General features: G+C 40.1%; 4 protein-coding genes across 6 annotated transcripts; 2 read left to right on the top strand and 2 right to left on the bottom strand.

Moving 5' to 3' along the window:
• The first annotated feature begins 335 nt into the window (after window positions 1-335).
• LOC141015318 (catechol O-methyltransferase domain-containing protein 1-like) lies at window positions 336-5,547 on the top strand. Of its 2 annotated transcripts, none has more exons than XM_073489318.1 (7): window positions 336-467; window positions 2,531-2,655; window positions 2,743-2,848; window positions 3,435-3,553; window positions 4,494-4,548; window positions 4,917-5,050; window positions 5,146-5,547. In XM_073489318.1, exons 2-7 carry the CDS (start codon window positions 2,551-2,553, stop codon window positions 5,296-5,298), a joined length of 672 nt encoding a protein of 223 aa, XP_073345419.1. In that variant the 5' UTR covers window positions 336-467; window positions 2,531-2,550; the 3' UTR covers window positions 5,299-5,547. The 2 variants fall into 2 exon arrangements, with proteins under 2 accessions (XP_073345419.1, XP_073345418.1); XM_073489317.1 differs by lacking the exon at window positions 336-467 and adding an exon at window positions 858-970.
• Window positions 5,548-5,615: 68 nt separating this feature from the next.
• On the bottom strand, window positions 5,616-9,961 carry LOC141015317 (non-selective voltage-gated ion channel VDAC2-like). The gene is made up of 9 exons (XM_073489316.1): window positions 9,862-9,961; window positions 8,623-8,694; window positions 8,446-8,495; window positions 8,140-8,292; window positions 8,006-8,058; window positions 7,683-7,910; window positions 6,996-7,146; window positions 6,564-6,621; window positions 5,616-6,464 (listed from the first exon to the last, which is right to left on the bottom strand). Exons 2-9 carry the CDS (start codon window positions 8,687-8,689, stop codon window positions 6,373-6,375), a joined length of 852 nt encoding a protein of 283 aa, XP_073345417.1. The 5' UTR covers window positions 8,690-8,694; window positions 9,862-9,961; the 3' UTR covers window positions 5,616-6,372.
• Window positions 9,962-10,745: 784 nt separating this feature from the next.
• On the bottom strand, window positions 10,746-16,473 carry LOC141015619 (sphingomyelin synthase-related protein 1-like). Of its 2 annotated transcripts, none has more exons than XM_073489754.1 (6): window positions 16,304-16,473; window positions 14,827-15,402; window positions 13,684-13,779; window positions 13,474-13,591; window positions 13,212-13,362; window positions 10,746-12,395 (listed from the first exon to the last, which is right to left on the bottom strand). In XM_073489754.1, exons 2-6 carry the CDS (start codon window positions 15,381-15,383, stop codon window positions 12,091-12,093), a joined length of 1,227 nt encoding a protein of 408 aa, XP_073345855.1. In that variant the 5' UTR covers window positions 15,384-15,402; window positions 16,304-16,473; the 3' UTR covers window positions 10,746-12,090. The 2 variants fall into 2 exon arrangements, with proteins under 2 accessions (XP_073345855.1, XP_073345856.1); XM_073489755.1 differs by lacking the exon at window positions 16,304-16,473 and adding an exon at window positions 15,483-15,626.
• A 404-nt stretch (window positions 16,474-16,877) lies between these two features.
• LOC141015622 (dual specificity protein phosphatase 13A-like) lies at window positions 16,878-17,695 on the top strand. Its single transcript, XM_073489757.1, has 3 exons — window positions 16,878-17,008; window positions 17,089-17,306; window positions 17,443-17,695. The coding sequence occupies exons 1-3, from the start codon at window positions 16,878-16,880 to the stop codon at window positions 17,634-17,636; spliced, it is 543 nt and encodes a 180-aa protein (XP_073345858.1). The 3' UTR covers window positions 17,637-17,695.
• The last annotated feature ends 554 nt before the right edge of the window (window positions 17,696-18,249 follow it).

The raw sequence follows: 18,249 nt of genomic DNA, 5'->3' as shown, positions 1-18,249 counted from the left end.
TGTGGCGGACCCTGCCACCTGTTCTAGCTTCAGTGTTCTGTGGACCTTATTTTCCTCTGAGAACAGCTTGTTTATTCACTTATGGAGAAAAACAAACATTTCTGAATTTGTATTATTACCTCATTAATATTGTAAATATGAAAACACTGAGTTTGGATTTCTCCTCCAAAACTACATAGTGCCCCTTTAAGTAGATTTTTCTCAGACTGGTGAGGTTTTTGATTTTTCTGCACTTATTACTGTATTATTGGTTGTGTACTGACAGCCAGGCAGCAGTGAGTCGTAGCAGTGGGCGTCTGTTGTGTAATCCTATCATATGAGCTGCTGCAGGTCATATGATCACCATCATTTCTACATGACTGACTGAGTTTTTTAAGCTCGGTTGGTTTCAGCAGGAGTTCACTCGGTCGTGCTCTCCTCTCAGACGCAGCAGCAGCAGCAGCAGTTTATCTCCAGCTCCTCATCTGGTGAGTTATCTTGTTTTTTTTACTTGCTGCTCTCATTTTATGTCTCAAGTCTCATCTCTGTAACATGTCTCATGAGGATGCTTTGTTCTTTGAGTCTGTCGAGCACATACTCGACTTTTTTTAATCACCTTCTCCGTGTCATTTGCCTCAGTTAGGAGTCACTAGACTGCATGTTTCCTTACATTTTTCCTTGTTGAATTGCTGCCAAACACAATGGCGGTCACATGAGAGCAGTGGGCGGAATCTTAAACGCGCAGTGTACCGATGTACACGCAGTAGACGTCTCTCGCGCCTGCCGTCACCGCTTTAAACAGAGCGCAGATGCGCGTCTATTCGCGCCATTACGGTAGAGCGCTCAGCCAACGCGGAAGTGCTTGAAACGGAGTCAGGTGGTTTAATCGTGCGATATCGGAGAGAAATCATGACTTTTCGTAATATTTCCAAAGAGGCTCTGGCTGGATCCGTCACACTGGGAGTTATATTTGTCGCCGGTTATTTATTTGGTAAGAGCGAAGGTGTTAAACCCTTTTAAATCCTTATAACGTCACTGCTTCAGCAGATTGAGACTAATCTGTCCCACACACACACACACACCTTACTATTGACAGGTCAGACTCTTTTTTTGTTTATTGTTTTGTCTAAATACACTTTTTTTTTGTCTAGCCTTTATGGTCTTATAGGAAATGTACAGGGGAGACAAACTCTGTAAAAGTATTTGAAATTGTGAGATAAAGGTCATACAGAATCATTATCTGCATAATATCCAAAACAGGTATTAATGCTTGTGGGATTTTTTTTAAGTACATGTTGGACATTTTGGCAATACATATTCTAGACACTAGACACTCCAACACATACTTAAAAGTTTCACTAGATTGTTTACTCTGCATTTTTATTTTGTGTTTTGTGAGTATTTTTGGCCCCCCAAAAATAATGCGACACATTTAATTTGACTTTTATTGCATATCCATGCACATGCATATCCCTAATTATTTTTGAGCAGTGTACTTTCATCATTGTGTCTTGCTTTGCACTGTAGAGCTGCGCATTTGGTCACTTAATCCATTAGGAGATTGAAAGAAAATGAATCAATAACTATTTTGATGATCGTTCAATCATTTCTGTCCTTTTCTTAAGCAAAAATGTCATTTATTTGCTGGTTAAAGCTTTCTTAAATGTAAGGATTTGATGCTTAATTTTGCTCATGTATGATACAGTATTACATGAAAAGTCTTTGGATTTTGGGCTGTAGGATATGTGAAGATGTTACATTGGTTTGTGGGAAATTTTGATGAACATTTTTCACAATTCCAGATTAGTTGCAGCTCTGTTTGACTTTTGTGACTGTGTTTTTTTTTTCACAGCTAACATTACATCATACACTGGATAACCATTACATCATGTGCATTACTAGGGTATTGCATGTATAGAAAATATATTTGCATGTAGTAACGTGACTGTATTTATTAAAAGCTGAACTAAAAAAGGTTTGCTTTTCTTCTCTTATCAGTAGGAAATGATTAATTTTCCAGACACCACCTCAAGGTTACTCAGCTGGACAGATTAACAACCAGCGCAGAGCCGCCCAGTACAAATTCCCCTAATACTGATTTGTTCGTTTACTTTCCCTTCGTGTCTCTGTTGACCCTCATTATGAAAAAAACTTGTTCTGAAGTGACATGTCAGAGTACTGGTGCGACTACTAGGGGAATATTAAAAACCATTTGGTCACATGTGCACATAAAAACCAGAAACTAAAGGAAACTGACATCATGAGAATGTTTTAGTCTTGACTGATTCATTGTATTGCCCCCAAGACGTCAAGCTGTATTGCCCTACAATCTCCAGCATTCATTTCTTTAACTGGGTCTGTTGCTGCTGGTGCAATAATTGCATTTACTCACTGAGATCATTTAAGTTTTATCTAAATCAAATAACTACTGTACATGAACTAGACCAGACTTCAGCTTCCTGGAGGATGTATAGTCTGGATGGTAGTTCCTGTGGCATCATCATGCTCTTAAGATCCTTGTAATTGTTTCATGCTTCGTGTTCGCCCTCAGGGAAAAAGAAATCTTCCAGAATGAGCATCACCAAAAGTCACTGCGGGGGACAGGATGACCCACTGATGCAGTACGTCCTCAATCACTCCATGAGGGAGCATCCGGTCCTGAAAAGCCTCAGACTGGTGAGGGTGTCCTGGTATCTGGCACAATTAAGCACTCAGTGTCATGAGATGTAATTTCACAATGTAATTTCCGCCCTTTGCTTTCAGAGGACGATGGAAGACTCCTGGAAAATCATGATGGTGGCCTGTGAGCAGGCGCAGTTCATGGCCAATCTGGCGAAGCTTATAAAAACCAAGAAAGCGATAGAGATTGGTAAGAGACTTAACAACAGATTCTATGTAGACAGATGTATGACTACGAACCTGTTAAGTCACCTGTAAGACTTAACATATGGAAATTCCTTTACATTTACATTCACACGAGATAAAACTGGAGTTTGCATGTATTTGCACTGTAAGACAAAGCAGCTATATTGCTATGGACATTTCAAATACAGAGGCAATTCAGCATGCTTTACAAAGGCTAAGAAAAGCATTATAATGACTTTCGAAAATAACACGAGAACATTTATAAACATGTTTGTAAAATGTTCAGTGGTGGAAACTTTGTATAGAGTTGAAGTTTAGTGTAGTTAGTCTTGTTTTTTGTTTTTTTTCAGTACTTCTAAATGTGTTCATAAGATAAGCCTGTATTGTTCCTCAGAAGGCGAAATTGGTCTTTGGCAGCAGCACAAGCACAGAAACAAGTATATACAAGGGCCAATAAGGACAAAATTACCAAGTGACAGTAACCTAAGTGGATGTAAACACACTGCCTGTACAAAAACTAAATGTTAAGCATCCATTTTTCCTTCTCTATTGTCATCCATCATGCTGATTTTAGTGCCCTCTCATTGCAGGAGTGTACACCGGCTACAACACTCTGAACATCGCACTGACTCTGCCTGACGATGGAGTCATAGTGGCGTGTGACATCAGCGAAAAATACACCGACATTGGCAAACCTTTCTGGAAAGAGGTACCACCTGCAATCTATGTCTTATTATTTGACACTGCACTATCATGGGGTTAATTAAATGATGTGTAATACTGCTGTATTGTTCCCTGTGTGCTGATCAGTGCAGAGGATTTTCATACACAACAGGTAACAGTAATGTGTGGCACGAGTGTGTGCACCTGCATGTGGAGCAGACTCCAGCGTCTGTTGGTCTTTTGTGTGATAAAAGACGGGGCGGCACACTCAAATCACCAACACGTCTGTCAGAAGGAGTCAACAACGATGGCAATGATTTATTTGTAATTTCAGTAATTTATCAGGCAGAAATGACAAACTTTTGCTGGTTCCGGCGACTCAGTTGTTAGGATCTGCTAGTTTGCTATTTTAAATTGATGTGAGTTCAGTATCTTTGGGTTTAGGAGGGTGATTCAGACCAAACAAGCCGTTTCATTGGCCTCTCAGAAGTTTTTTTTAATTGGCACGTTGATTATACAGTGAAAGTAAAAAATTATTATCTTAAAAATTATTTGCATAAACACCGGCTTCTGAGTGGTCACAGTCAATAAATGCAGCCTTCCTTCTCAATGCTCATACTGGATTAAAAAAAATATCCGTTTACATGCATGTTCATATACATTCATGTATTTATAAAGAACTGGAATATTTTTAAATTGGTCAAATACACAACTTGTGTACAACATGTGAACCTACAGTCAGCTGAATCCAGGCTGATATCACTGTATCTTAATTTATCATCACCCAGATAATAGCTTAACCGGGTTATTGTAAAAAACATCCTGTTTACATAACCGGCTCAAATACACAATATCGTCATGCATGCAAATAAACTCACAGAAGACATCCTGATGTACTGCATTACATCCTTTCTCATCTGTTGTCAGACAGTTTATTTGCTGCACTTGGACTTTAGAAAATGTAATTGTTTGTTTTTTGTTCACAGGCTGGCGTTGAGCAAAAAATTGATCTGCGCATACAGCCAGCACTGAAGACCCTAGGTACAGTAATATATCTGTTTTCTGAACTTATTGATGCAAAAGTTACGAAGGTCCTTCCTTTGTCCTGAGCAGTGGGTGGATTAGTATTTAAAAATCAGTCAATGAATATCTTTCTCTTCTGATTAAAGGTGCACTATGCAAGTTTAAACAGAGATGGAGCTCTTGATGTGAAGAATAGCACTGAGCAAATGCTAACATGTTGTCGATGTACTTAAAAGTCTGTGCTATGCTCAACACACGGTACTTTGTTGCATTTATCTTTTAAAAAATACGTAAAATGCCCTGAAGCATTGTGACAACACTATTTGGTGATGGGTTGCATATAACCTGAAGTATAATTTACCTCTCTGTTGTCTTCTTTCCTTCAGATGAGCTCTTGGCAGCTGGCCAGGCTGAAACATTCGACTTTGCCTTCATTGACGCAGACAAAGTTAACGTAGAAAACTACTACGAAAAGTGTCTGTTACTTGTGAGGAAAGGGGGTGTCATTGCTGTCGACAACGTAAGGGCTCCAACCGGGACAAATATTTAACTTTGACGTCTATTGGTAGGATACTTTTAAGCAGCTAAATCCCTGAAATGTCTTTTTTCCTTCAGGTGCTGTGGGGCGGAAAGGTGTTGAATCCATCCCCTGATGATGAGGACACCGTGGCCATTGACAAGCTCAACAAGAAGTTGCTCCGAGACACTCGGATCAACCTCAGCATGCTCACAGTGGGAGATGGGCTCACCCTGGCGTTCAAACTATAGGACAAGTGTCTAATAGGCGTATTCATTTAAAAGGGAATACTGCAATGTCTTCTTAAAGATAGGAAACCTATTAAGGAAACATGTTAATGTAATGTTTAGGTTAATGTGGAAATCAAGTCTTTTCCAGTCATGTTAATACTGGTGTTATTACCTCCGACTGTGTAACTACATGAAAGTTAATTTTACAGATAATTTTACAGATAAGACTTCACAGTATTTAAATAAAAGCTACTGAATTTGATTTTAAAAGGAGATGTACATGCCATTTGTTTTTGTCGTGCATCATTAATTCATTCAGTTACAGGAGAAGATGAGGGTTGATTTCAGGACTTTATTGCAAAGGTTAGACACACTCCAACACACAAACTGCTTCTTGATTAGTGTCACAGTCCTCAAATACGGGAAGAAAAGTGGATGATTCACTCACATATTCTTTCACTCAAGTCACAGAGGAAAAGGAAAATCCATTAAGCATTGTCTTGCAACTTAGAAGCAGGTATTTAAGGTAGCGGAGGTCTCAAACTCATCACACAGCACAATTAAGCCTCTCTAGAAAGATAAGTGCAGGCCAGCCGATATGTCGGCTTCGATCTTTATAAGCGTATTTTGTTGGAAGTATCTTCCAACAAGCAGAACGTCACTACCAAAATACAAATAAAATGTGCAAATGAAACAAAGGAGAAAGAGTTTAAATAAAAGTATATTCTACTGTGCAAAATAACAGCTCAGATTTACATTCTACATTATCACACTGCAGCAAATAACAAGGTGTTGTTTTCTGGAACAATTCCTGAACACGGTGCACCCGAACAAGGGTTTTTTCTATCACGGTGGAGAATTGGCAGAGGGAGTAACTGATTGATAAATACATGTGATTAAACATGACTAGTTATTGTGACCACAATGAAAGGAGGCTGGTGGAAAGGTTTCCATCATAACAGTGCTCGAGAACTGGGCTTCTTCTTTTGTTTTGGCTTCATCTCTTTAAAACATCTCTTGCTGTCTGACCACACAGGAACGCTCATATTCAGCTCATATTCCTATTCTTCCAATGAGTCAGAGCAGAGCAGAACCTCATGCCTCCAACTCCAGGCCCAGACCAAGTTTGTGACCACCAGCATTGATGTTCTTCCCATCCACCAGTGCAGAGAGGGTTAGCTTCATACCTGAAAAACAAAAAATATACTTGTAATTGTTTAAAGTTACTGAAAGAGAGGTCCACTGTGTTTGTAGGTGCTTTCTGTTGTTTATTAGACGGCTCTTACCAGGCCGCAGGGTCTGGGTGTATCCAATTCCTACCAAGCTGGCATTATTCACCTTAGCCTGGAGAAAAAGCATAAAGCAAAAAACAAACAGTCATTTTTTTTATTTTTTACTTTACTACCATGAAACGTAACCTCGCAACCTTCTTTGCCTGAGGCTGGTGCTGCGTGTAAATTGATATCATGGCGGTAAGAATGAAAAACTCCTCGAAGCTTACGGCTAACTGCGAAAAACGAGCCAACGTGATGCTGCAGTGAAACTCGGTGTTCCTAAGGCTATCTTATGTAGTCTAGTCAAACAACGAGGAACAGTCATGTCTGCTGGTGATGGAAACTAAATTTCACTGAACTGTTACAACACATTTTTGAGGTACTTGCTGACGAACACAAGAGGAAACACAACTTCCTTGGGGGATGGTGAGAAAAGACGCTTACTGATATGGCGGCACTGGAGTCTAACTGGTATTTGGCAGCAATTCCAAAGCGAGTGCCGTTGCTGCCCGCTGTCCAGGCAAGATTCACAGCAGTCTCCAGTTCCTCGTTGACCTTCTGGTAAATGGATCCACCAAACTCTGCACCATCATTTCTGAAAGGAAAAAGCAAAAGATGAGTGACATAAATACCACATTATCAGTAGATCAGTGAATTCTTTGGAAAGCCATTTGTGTTATTCTACAGCAATGGTTCCCAACCTAAGGGTCCTGACCCCGACCACTAGGGGTCGCCAAAGCTTTACATAGGGTCTTGGGCCCTGCTTGATTTTAAAGGGTGTTTTTTTTTTTTTTTAAACTTACTTACATCTCTGTATGTCATTCATTTTTGTGGCTAGATTACTAAAGAACAAAATTAAAGTCAAGATTAATATTTTAGATCTAAAATTTAAAGGACATTTCACAGGATAAGGGCACAGTGAAGACCTGAACAAAAGCCAGAGTCACAAAGTCTCTGCTAAACAGCCTTATCATGCATTAGCAGCTAAAACAATACTAGAGCCAACAGAAAAATGTCCAAATGTCAGAGATCAGAAAACATTGAATTTGTCCAAAAAGCCACTTGCCACTGCTCTACAGCTAAGTTACTCATCCTACTTGGTTCAAACACTTTTTGATCCTAAAGACGTACACATTGGTGTGAAGCTGGAAATCCCCGGTCTTGTAACCGACTGCAAAGTTGCTCTGGGTCATCTTGGACTTAGCTGTGTCAAAGGTCATCTGGTAACCAGCCAGCCAGCCCTCGTAGCCGGCCACAGCTGCTCCATGGATAGTAGGGCCGGCAAAATCTAAATCTACATCGACACCGGCATTAAGGTACTCCCTTTTATAAGCCGTCTTGACCTTGCCGCTCTTCTTGCTGTGAAATAGAAAAAGAAGATACAGTGAAGACAGAAGGTTGTTCTCTATGCAACGATTGCAAGTCATGATTTTAATATATAAACTGAAGCTTACCCAGTGTTTGGTGAAAATGTGGTGTCAAACGTAAGTTTCAGCCCTTTGGTGATCTGAGGAAAATAAATGCATCAGTTAGTTTAGGACTGTTATTTCAGCGTGATGATCAGCTACATAGCAGAGTTTCAATTTACCTGATCCTCAACACAAATTTCTGTTCCAAGCGTGTTTTCCGTGGTCCACTTCTCTGTGAACGTCAGCCCGTACTCGGACCACTTGTACTTGGTTTCCAGGGCTCCGGTGACCTTGCTGGTGTCTACGTTGGACGAGCCAGACGTTTTGAACTCCTGAAGTGAATAAAGGGGAAATTAATCGTACCTGCAAACAATACAACGGGTTGGAGAAGTTCATCCACTAAAGAACACTACAGTTAAATGAGATGGAGTAAATATACTATAAAGGTAGATATTATGTATATTCATAATAACAGCTAAACTCACCACTCCACTTGAAGACTTTGTCTTCACATCAAGCTTAACCAGTCCAAAACCTGAAAGGAAAATGACAGTGAGGGACTACTTTCTGGGCTTGGTAGCACATTTCAAACAGCCAGCCTGTCCTCTGAGAGGCAATAAATACACACTTATAAAACTGCCTTTTATCTTGCTTCCAGTTACCATATCCCTTATTGAAGATGTCCTTTGCTGATTTCCCGAGGTCTGCATATGCTGGAGGAACTGCCATTTTGCCTGTCAGAAAAAAAAGGACATTTTCATGCTTCCAGAGGAACATAAATGCACTTCTTGACTAAAACTACACATTAGGGCTGCAAGATATAGTAAAGAAAAGAACTCATACTGCGATTTTTTGAGGAGATATTGCGATGCCAATATGATCACTATTATTGGGAATTATCATTTTTGAGTCACAGCTTTCATTTTCATTTACGTCACCCCAGCCACAGTCTGTTCACCAGTCTGTAAAATTACTAATAAATTACTTATGAGCCGTGATTTTCACTTAAAAAAAACTATTAAAATCAAAATGTTGGGGTCTGCACCAAAGAAACATGTTTTGCTGCATCTAGAGAACAACATTTTTAGGTCAGGGCATCTCTGCAGGTCTGTAAAACCTCAGTAAATGCTGTTTTTTCACACACTTTGAAATATTGTGCAGTCCTTCTTTGCATGTGTACAGAAAAGTGAGAAAACGTGTGTCTGTAAACTGGTGAAGCCTTTGAAAGGGCAGGACTTTTACAGTTCAACTACAACCAGGGTTACATCATTCAAAATAATGATGAAAAAATAATGGAGACAGTATTTCCTCACTACAATTGTCTCATCGCAGTGTGAAGAAGACTTCGCTTCCCCTACTGATTAGTTATTAAGTGCAGTCCCTGGCCTTAAAGCACTTATACTGTCAGACACCTGCAGCTCTGGAGTCATACGGTCTCCATTACTCTCAGATTCTCTTGTCACGTCTCGTCAATGTCAAGGTTATACTGGAGGCTAGTCTGCTTACAGTAAGGAACAGTAAAACCACATTTAATGCGTCTTTTTTCCTTAAAATATAAGTATATTTCGGTATGAATATAATTTTTAAAGCGACTGTTAGTAGAATAACATTTTGGATAAAAAGAGGAATAAAATGGAAACTTTAATTCTAGGGATTTCTGTTAATTAGATGCATACGCACTGGATTATAGCTCATATATAATTTTTAACTTCACAATCAGGTGTGAATGATGCTAATGGTGAAATTTTACACTGTCACCGGTATTATGAAGGAGTTTGGACACATGAGGGTGGTAGGGGGCGTTTTCTAGCTAGCAAACGGGACGTTTGATAACCATCTCGCCGATATTAAAACAAAATACAACAAAAGCGACATGTGTAATCATGTGGCCAATTACTCACCGAGTATCGCTGTTGTTGGCGTTGTTAATGTCAACTTGTGAGAGAGGAAAAGCGGCAGGAAAAGCAGCAAGAACCGGTGTAGGACGATATGGAGGAGACACCGCAACAAACACCCTCCTGACCTCGGCGCCCAAGGACCCCAGATATAGCTGTTTATTTTGCGCCTGTGTGAAATCGTAACAAGATGACAGTTTTGTAATTCTCCGTCAATTATTATTTATTACTCGTCCTGCGGTTTGGTGACAGCAAATGCAATTCATGGCATCTGCGAAAGTCAATATTTTTCATGCCAAACGTGTGCTAATAGCATACAGGCAGATGGGAGACCTCTAAATCACCATGGTAAGCTAATGTTAGCTTAACGTTGTACTTAGCTTCTACTTCTCACCATGAATAAACAAAATATGACAGTGCCAGGGAAATATTAAAATACAGAACATTAAAGTTAGATATATCATTCATGTATACCAATTAAAACACTATATTACTATTATCTATTTATTATTATAACACTTCAAAGTATATAATACTTTTTTCATATTTTTGATTTATCAGTCAGTTAAACTATCAAACTTGGCCATATTGAGCCTGGTATCAGCCCAGTTTTTCTTTTGTGACTTAAATTATTAAACTATTACAAAGAAAACCAGGCCATCTGTGTTTGTTAAGAACAAAATATAAATAATATATATATATAACACTGATATGAATAAGTATAAATTAAATGTATGAACTATTTTTATTGCTAACATCAATTATCACTTGTACGACACACTTATATCCATTGATTTAAAATACACCATAACCTTGGCTTTCAACAATCTTCAACACAGTTATTATTTGGTTGTGCAGTGAGCGTGGAGGAAAAAACAACATATCCGGTCTTTGATTTCAGCTCTTTAATGATGGAGATGATTCAACGAGACATGAAACATGAAAGTAATGTGGCTTTGCAGGGACATGTGAACACGACAGCATCGTTCCTTAATGAAAGGATGTGTCAATTCCATTTAGACTTACCGTATTTCTAACATGCCGTAATGACCGAATCAATTACAACTGGCAAGTTTCACTCAATGGAATGTAGAGGCCAATCTGAAATCAACATTACACATTAAAAAGCACATTGTGTTTCAAAGAAATACATAGTTAAGAGCAACTGTAAACATATTTTTTTTCATGTGCATGTTGCTGTAACACTGTATATGAAATATAAAAATACCTATTGACATTTACAAAAGCAAATAAATTAATATAAACAAATACATACAAATTCAAGGGTCCTTTTTAAGAACTATTACTACAAGTTAATGTTGAAAGATTATTGTTAGGGAGAGCTCAAATCCTACGCAAGTCTGGTCATGATTAAAAAAAGAAAAAAGCACTATACAACTATCCCAACAGTAAACATGATTTGGAACATTTCTACATAGAGAAACCTATCGTAACACTCAAGGTAATTGGCAAATGGAATTATATTTAAGACAACTGGAAAAAAAATACCTTTGATTCCATGTTTTTTTGGCTGAATGCATCTTTTCTAGGTCTGGTGGGGAAAAGGCATCAACAAAGATGAGCTGTACTTCTTCAAGCAGCCATGAATTAATCTGTCAACATTAAGTAACACTGTCAAAATGTAAGTGTCGTCTCAAGGAATGAAAAAGAAGATCCATCCAACAAGAATGTATGAAATGTAGATCTTTACCTATTGCTTTAACTGTGGTTTAGTGTTATGTTCTGATAAATTACAAAGCGGGAGGTAAGACAAAAATTTCACTCAAGAATGTGCATTCAAACATTGAAATGATTAGGTACTGAAATTGTACAGCAACTGCTGTGAAGGATTAGTTCAGACTGCTGCTGCCCGAGTGTCATTGATGTGGCTTCTAACCAAATACTGTAACAGAAGACTGTTTTTAAGTTGTGAGGTACTGAAAAATGCTTCATAAAATGACATCTTTGAAGAGGAAAAATAAGCAGCTAATAAAAGAGACATCTCCACTGTGTTCACTTTTTCAAATGATGAATGTAGGGTTCTGGGGATATTGTTTAAACCACCAATGGTTACAGGAAGTATGGCTCTGTGTATCCCATCAGGTGTAAGGAGGATGACATCAGTTGTCTTTGTTGATGAAGATACCACACACCGCCTCAGTTGGCAACTTGACAAAGCAGACAGAGAAACAACACAAGCTAAGAAGTGTCTGACAGCAACGCTGACGCTGCTCACTATCCAATCAGCCTCCTCATCATAGTGGGTCTAGAGAAGGGCCAGCAGTACTCGTTGGGGACTGGCCCGTTGACGTTGCACTCGAAGAAGGAGAACATGGGGAACCAGATGCGAGCTCGTCGGCTCTGCTGGTAGGCCCGGGTGTTGGCCAGAGTGTGGTAGTACAGGAAGAGTCTGGTGGTGATGTAGAACGCTATGAACACATCGATGGAGTAGTGTTCGTGTGCTGCCAGGATGAAGAAGATGCCAAAGAGGTTCAGGACCCAGGACAGCGTGTGGATGAAGTTCCAACTTCGAGGAGTGTCTGTTTGTGAAAGAAGAAGAAAGAACAGTTGAGGACACATTCCTTTTTTTCCTTGTTGGAATTTGACTACAGATATATCATATTATAGATGAGGTAAATAAGAAGATCATAGTGAGGAAGGCTCATTGTTATTTCATTTGTAATACCAGTGAAGGACACTGGATGGCAACAAAGGGGCAATGTTGAAACACAGATGCACTGTTTCCTCCTCTATCAGTGTCTTCCTCATGATTTATGACTTTAACCCTCTGATGTCACAGTTTTTAATAACCGCTCATAATTTCTCATGAGTTTCATGAATGAATGTGGACAAATCTGGCAACCACTGTGTCATTTAAAGGGAACTTTATGAAAGTCTTAAAGCAAACTAAACTGGCGATAGACAAGTTTTCTGCCTCAACGTACCATAATGAAGTCAATGTTGATTCTACAGTGTAATGGATATAGAGTAATGAAACCAGCAGTGTTTACATTGTTTCCCTATTAACCTCACTATCAGCATACAATTATGATGCCACCTGCCAATTCTGACTATTGACTTTGTGCTTGACTGCTGATTAAAATATATCTACCACACTCAGACAGAAATGTTTACAGACATACTGTGGTGTAAACATACTGGTAACGTTTTAGTTTAACTTACTTTTTGTTTAGTCACGTTCACTGACTTCCTTCCTCACTCTCTGACACAACATCTGATGTTTGCTCGTTATAGCAACAGCCACTTTCTGGGTTTAAACATTGTTGGATATATTCGGGACAATCCAAGTACACAACTAAACAAAATATCTAACAAAGGTCTTTGACACTACTCACACTCTGTGACAAAGAAGTTGAGCATGGTGAGGACCACCGTGTGGCCGCTGAACATGTAGTCACCACATGTGTGCACTCCTGTAAGGGTCATCCCAAAACCGCTCCAGATGGCCACTGCTCGCTGCAGTTTGGCCCACATGTCACCGTACATCTAGACAGAGAGAAGAAATTAAACTGTCATTGTTGTGATCTTTCAAAAAGAGGTAGATATGTTGCATTTGAGGATTTATATATATATAAAAAAAAAAGCATTCTGCGTTACCTTTCCTGAACACTGCAGGTGCTGTCCCGGCACAGACAGGGAGGTGACAAACATGGTGATGCAGCGCAGCATGAAGACCGTCCCCATGAGGCTGCACAAACGGCGCAAAAGGATGGACCTACAAGTAGCAAAAAACAGTTAACCCATGTCTTCTAGTATCCTTGAGCTCTGCACAAACTGCACTGATGTGAAAGACTGTCAGGACTCTACCTGTGTTTGTGGAGTAGCAGAACCAGCAACCAGATATTACAGAGGATCACACCACATGCTTCCGCCATGGCAAAGGCCCATGGTATTCTAGGCACACTGTGGGAAAGGGAGAGAAAGAGAGGGATTAGTGTTGAAATCCTGATTAGTTGTTCCAACTATGTTGGAAATCTATTTCAGTCATTTATCAATAAAAATCTCAAAACACTCTCTGGTTCAGCTTGTGTGTGAAATGTGAGGATTTTCTGCTTTTAAATTCAACACCAACTATTGTGATAATCATTAATCAGTTTGAGTAATTTTTCCTTTACTCCCCTATGACAGTAAACTGAATATCTTTTGGTTGTGCAAGAAAACAAGACATTTGAGGACACCATCTTGGCTTTGTGGCTTTGTGGCTTTGCGAAACTCTTAACATTTTGCACCCTTTTCTGACATTTTATGGGCAAAACAACTAATTAATTAATCAAGAAAAAATAATTGGCAGATGAATCGACAATGAAAATAGTCATTAGTTACAGCTCTTTATATTATTAAATGTAATTATCTTTGCACTTTGAACTGTTGGTTGACAAAACAAGCAGTTTTCTGCTTTTTACTAATTTAACATTTACTCAGCCCTAAAAACATATACTTGTAACATCTTTTGGGTTAAAAGACAACAGTTAGGGATACGATATTTTATTATACTTATAAATAAGTTGTAATTTCTATGTTCAAAGTTTATAATGTCATGACTGATTTTAAATAGCAAAATACAGCCATAAACACTAACATCATTACCTTGAATATCCCTGAAATCAACTTTCCCAAAAAAAACTAAGACATTCAATGAAAAACGGACTGCTGGTCATAAACAACGGGTCACACGACAAAGTAGGTCACTTAATAAAAAAAAAACACTCAAAGATCTCTTTGAACCACGGCTAGCCCATCAGGAATACGTGAGGACAATAATAGAAACATGCTACACGGAAGTAGGGCAATTATGGTGTCCACCATCTGGTGTGATATTCTGACAGTTGGTAAAAATATATATTTTTGTTTCCCTCTTTGGAATTTCACAGCTGAATGTTTTGTTTGTTGGAGGCTACCCACAACGCCCCAGGTCTGAAAAAGAAAGCTTAACAGTTGTCATACACCCACCTGTCGAGGAAGATATCTGGCAGTGGAGGGTATGTGCGCATGTCAGGCACCCTCTCGTGCACTATGACCATGACGAAGGATGTGAACCCAAACACAAACACCACATAGATGGAGCTAAGCACTGTCTTCCAGTATTCAGGATCCAGGCGCCTCGTCTGCTGCTTGTACTTCCCATTAGTGTACTGATGATACTCCTCTCCCACCGGTGCTGTGTCAGTGCTATCACAGTCCCTGCCAGAGTCTCCATTACACAGCCAGTCCAAACTCCCCCCAGAGCCCGTAGGAGAGTGACCATCATAGGGAAGACCCAGCTCCTCCAACACGTCTATGTTCTGTTTCTGGAGTTTGCGGATGGACACCATCAGACGCTTGATGTCCCCCAGAACCTTGAGCTCCAAGGGCGGTGAGCGTAGGTCGTACTCGCTGAGGGCGAGCAGACTGGTGCCGTCCAGTCGGTGCTTGTTGCACAGCAGGTCCACATAGTCGCAGAAGCCCTCTTCCTTCAGCCACTTGGCGACGTGTTTGGGCGTCCAGCGGCGGACACTCAGTTGTGTCATCTCCTCCTCACTCTGACGGCTGAAGAAAAGAACAACAAAACTTGTTAAGTGCGACTCAAACAGCTGAACCCTCCTTTTCTATCAAAATCAGTTCCTTACTGACTTCCTCACCAACAAATAAAGGATGGTAAAGAGAAGTAGGCACTATCTTTTCCACTGAATCAGCAATAATAATTCCAAACAAACCATGCAAGACTGCCACACAGACAGAAAATAACTTGATGTACAAATTCAAAACTATCCCTGAGCTCCACAGGCAAGTTGGGACATCAACAACTTGAGCAAATATTTGAGGCAAGTCACTGGAAAGAGTTTGCTATGACAAGTTTGCACAATGGAAAACACACCCTAGAGATTTAGGTGAAAGAGCAGACATTCCCCAGGCCAGACAGAGACTTTAAGACTGTAGAGATAGTTATGGACAGTGACTCATTGGTTATTACCCCGAGTCTTATCCTTTAAGCTCACCTTCAGTGTCCCTAAAGTCTGTTATCAATACAGCCAAGACATCTATACAGTGTTAGCATTTATACCTGGTTTATCTTACACGATATGTTGGCACTGTGGCTTTTGTGATCCAACAAATACCAAACAAACGACTCATCAAGGACGGTCAGAAACTTTGCCCAGTAAAAACCATCCACCTGCACTAACCCACATCTCTAGCTATCAATAAGGTGGGGCCAGGAGCTAATCGTACCCACTTATTTCATTATCTTGTGAGACAGTAAGCCAACCAGGTGATTCATTACGCATACAACTACAAACATGACAGATGCAGACACGAAACCAAGCGAAAGCATCCTGTCATCTATCACAACAACCCCTACCCAGCAGGCTAATTCAGCTCCAGCTAACGTTAGCTTGCTAGCAAAGCTACTTGCTAGCTTAATCAATGCGTGCGCCTTACGCTCACTCACCCGGACCGAGGCGTAAGAGAAGACGATACGGCAGCTTGTTTATTCAGCTAACTAGCTAAATGGCATCTTGCAAGAACCTGGAGAAAACGTATTAGCGTTTGCAGCAATAAAACGTGCGCGTTGGAAATCATTTCGCCCTCCTGGCTTCGCGCTGGTTAGCATCACTGTTGACAACAGAAGGTGGTAATGGACAGAATAGCTGCGCACGTTGAATTCAGCTGGCACGAGGTAGGCTCCAGCTGGACAACAGTGGCATCTACTGGTGGAAAGTGGGTACTGCAGAGCGTTAAAATCTACAGTATTGTGATTTTTTAGGATAAAAATCAAGTCATTCTTTGGTTGAAGGCCACAAATAGCATTTGCACATGAAATGTACTTCAAAAATATTCAGAGGTGAGAGGCTGACCAGCATTGAGAATATGGGTCACTGATTTAATTTTAGACCAGGGACACCTGTCCTTGTCAGTACCAACATGGTTGTAGTAAAGCCTCAACAGAGTTTGGAAATAAATGAGAGAAGTAAATATACACACAGGTAGTGCCAGAGTATAGTATAATACTCTCATAGTCAACTATGAACAATCTACAGGACTTTAATGTCCCCACCGCTCCCTCTGTGAAAGACTTGGTGAAGGTGTTGTATGGAGGAAAAAGGTTTGGTAACCGTGCAGATGAAGTTTGGCCTAACCTTTTCATTGGCGACATGTAAGTCTCTCACAGCTCGTAAAATAAATATCACACTTTGATTCTTTCTTGTTTTAAATTCTTGCTTCCTTGCTGCACAGGTCGGTGGCCAATGACCGCTACAGCCTGTGGAAGCTGGGAATCACTCATGTTGTGAATGCAGCTCATGGGAGGATGCACTGTCAGGGGAGTCATGACTTCTATGGCTCCACTGTGGATTATTATGGAGTGCCTGCTGATGACTCACCGTCCTTTGACCTCTCTCGCTATTTCTTCCCCTCTGCTGAGTATATTCAGAGTGCACTTGACACAGCCGGTGGTAAATACCCATCGTGTTGCTTCATTGTCGCTCAGACTGTGCAGGCCTCTCTGCATGCCACTCATCTCATCCAGAGTAAAATGTCAGTATCAGCTCATGCTTTTACACTGATTGTAATCTTCTTCTTCTCGACCAGCTCGGGTTTTCGTCCACTGTGCGGTTGGAGTGAGCAGGTCTGCCTCCCTCGTCCTGGCCTACCTAATGATCCACCACCACTACACCCTACTAGAGGCCATCATTAAGGTCAAAGAGCGCAGGTGGATCTTCCCGAACAGAGGATTCCTCAAACAGCTTCGTGCTTTGGATATGAAACTACGCAAGACATCATGAGCGATCCTCTGCGCCTCAGAAACGAACCTCAAACGCCTCTTTTCCTCCTAATAAATGAAGGATTCAGCATCTGCCAGTGGAGGGAGATACTGTTCTTTGACTTAAATCAGTTTGTTTCCAGAGTGAATCAGATGTATTTTCATTGACTCTGGCGCTGTGTTTGATGTGACTCACGCTGCCTGCTCACAAGATATTGACCCTTATATTAATATTAATAGGAGATCAGAGTAATCGGCTCACCCTTAGGCAGAATCCATTTTAATACTGAATATTAGACAAAGTGACTAATTTAACCTTTGTATTATGTTGAAGATTAATTTACAACACACTGGTTCCACTTTAACGGAGAATACGATGCTTAACGCTCAGATTTTTAAGTTTTTTAGTTTCTTACTGCTGTATTTGTTTGTGGTAGGTCACCCTGGTACCTTTTTTAGTTTAAACCCTGTAATTTAGCATTCATAAGCAGCATATGAACAGTCAATAGATGCTTTATAACGCAGTTTAATTAAGCTGTAAACAGAGTTAAGGACATTTTAAAGTGATTTTCTTATGTAACTGACAACACTACGCTTTCTTCTGTCATCGTTTTTCCTTTTCAGTTTGTTTCCTG

The sequence above is a fragment of the Pagrus major genome, chromosome 20 (assembly GCF_040436345.1).
Source record: "Pagrus major chromosome 20, Pma_NU_1.0".
NCBI lineage: Eukaryota > Metazoa > Chordata > Actinopteri > Spariformes > Sparidae > Pagrus > Pagrus major.
Note: the sequence above shows the minus strand (reverse complement) of the source record. Positions and strands in the feature narration are given on the sequence as shown.

Bases quoted from the DNA above. Each gene is read 5' to 3' on its own strand.
- LOC141015318 (XM_073489317.1), top strand. From the start codon at position 889: ATGACTTTTCGTAATATTTCCAAAGAGGCTCTGGCTGGATCCGTCACA. The intron at 2,849-3,434 runs GTAAGAGACTTA...CTCTCATTGCAG, and splicing joins CAAGAAAGCGATAGAGATTG to GAGTGTACACCGGCTACAAC. The intron at 5,051-5,145 runs GTAAGGGCTCCA...TTTTTCCTTCAG, and splicing joins GTGTCATTGCTGTCGACAAC to GTGCTGTGGGGCGGAAAGGT.
- LOC141015317 (XM_073489316.1), bottom strand. From the start codon at position 8,689: ATGGCAGTTCCTCCAGCATATGCAGACCTCGGGAAATCAGCAAAGGAC. The intron at 8,059-8,139 runs GTAAATTGAAAC...TATTTTCCTCAG, and splicing joins AAATTTGTGTTGAGGATCAG to ATCACCAAAGGGCTGAAACT. The intron at 6,622-6,995 runs GTAAGCGTCTTT...CTTTTTCTCCAG, and splicing joins ACTCCAGTGCCGCCATATCA to GCTAAGGTGAATAATGCCAG.
- LOC141015622 (XM_073489757.1), top strand. From the start codon at position 16,878: ATGAACAATCTACAGGACTTTAATGTCCCCACCGCTCCCTCTGTGAAA. The intron at 17,009-17,088 runs GTAAGTCTCTCA...CTTGCTGCACAG, and splicing joins AACCTTTTCATTGGCGACAT to GTCGGTGGCCAATGACCGCT. The intron at 17,307-17,442 runs GTAAATACCCAT...CTTCTCGACCAG, and splicing joins TGCACTTGACACAGCCGGTG to CTCGGGTTTTCGTCCACTGT.
- LOC141015619 (XM_073489754.1), bottom strand. From the start codon at position 15,383: ATGACACAACTGAGTGTCCGCCGCTGGACGCCCAAACACGTCGCCAAG. The intron at 13,780-14,826 runs GTGGGTGTATGA...CCTTTCCCACAG, and splicing joins CCAGATATCTTCCTCGACAG to TGTGCCTAGAATACCATGGG. The intron at 13,363-13,473 runs GTAACGCAGAAT...CTCTCTGTCTAG, and splicing joins ACCTGCAGTGTTCAGGAAAG to ATGTACGGTGACATGTGGGC.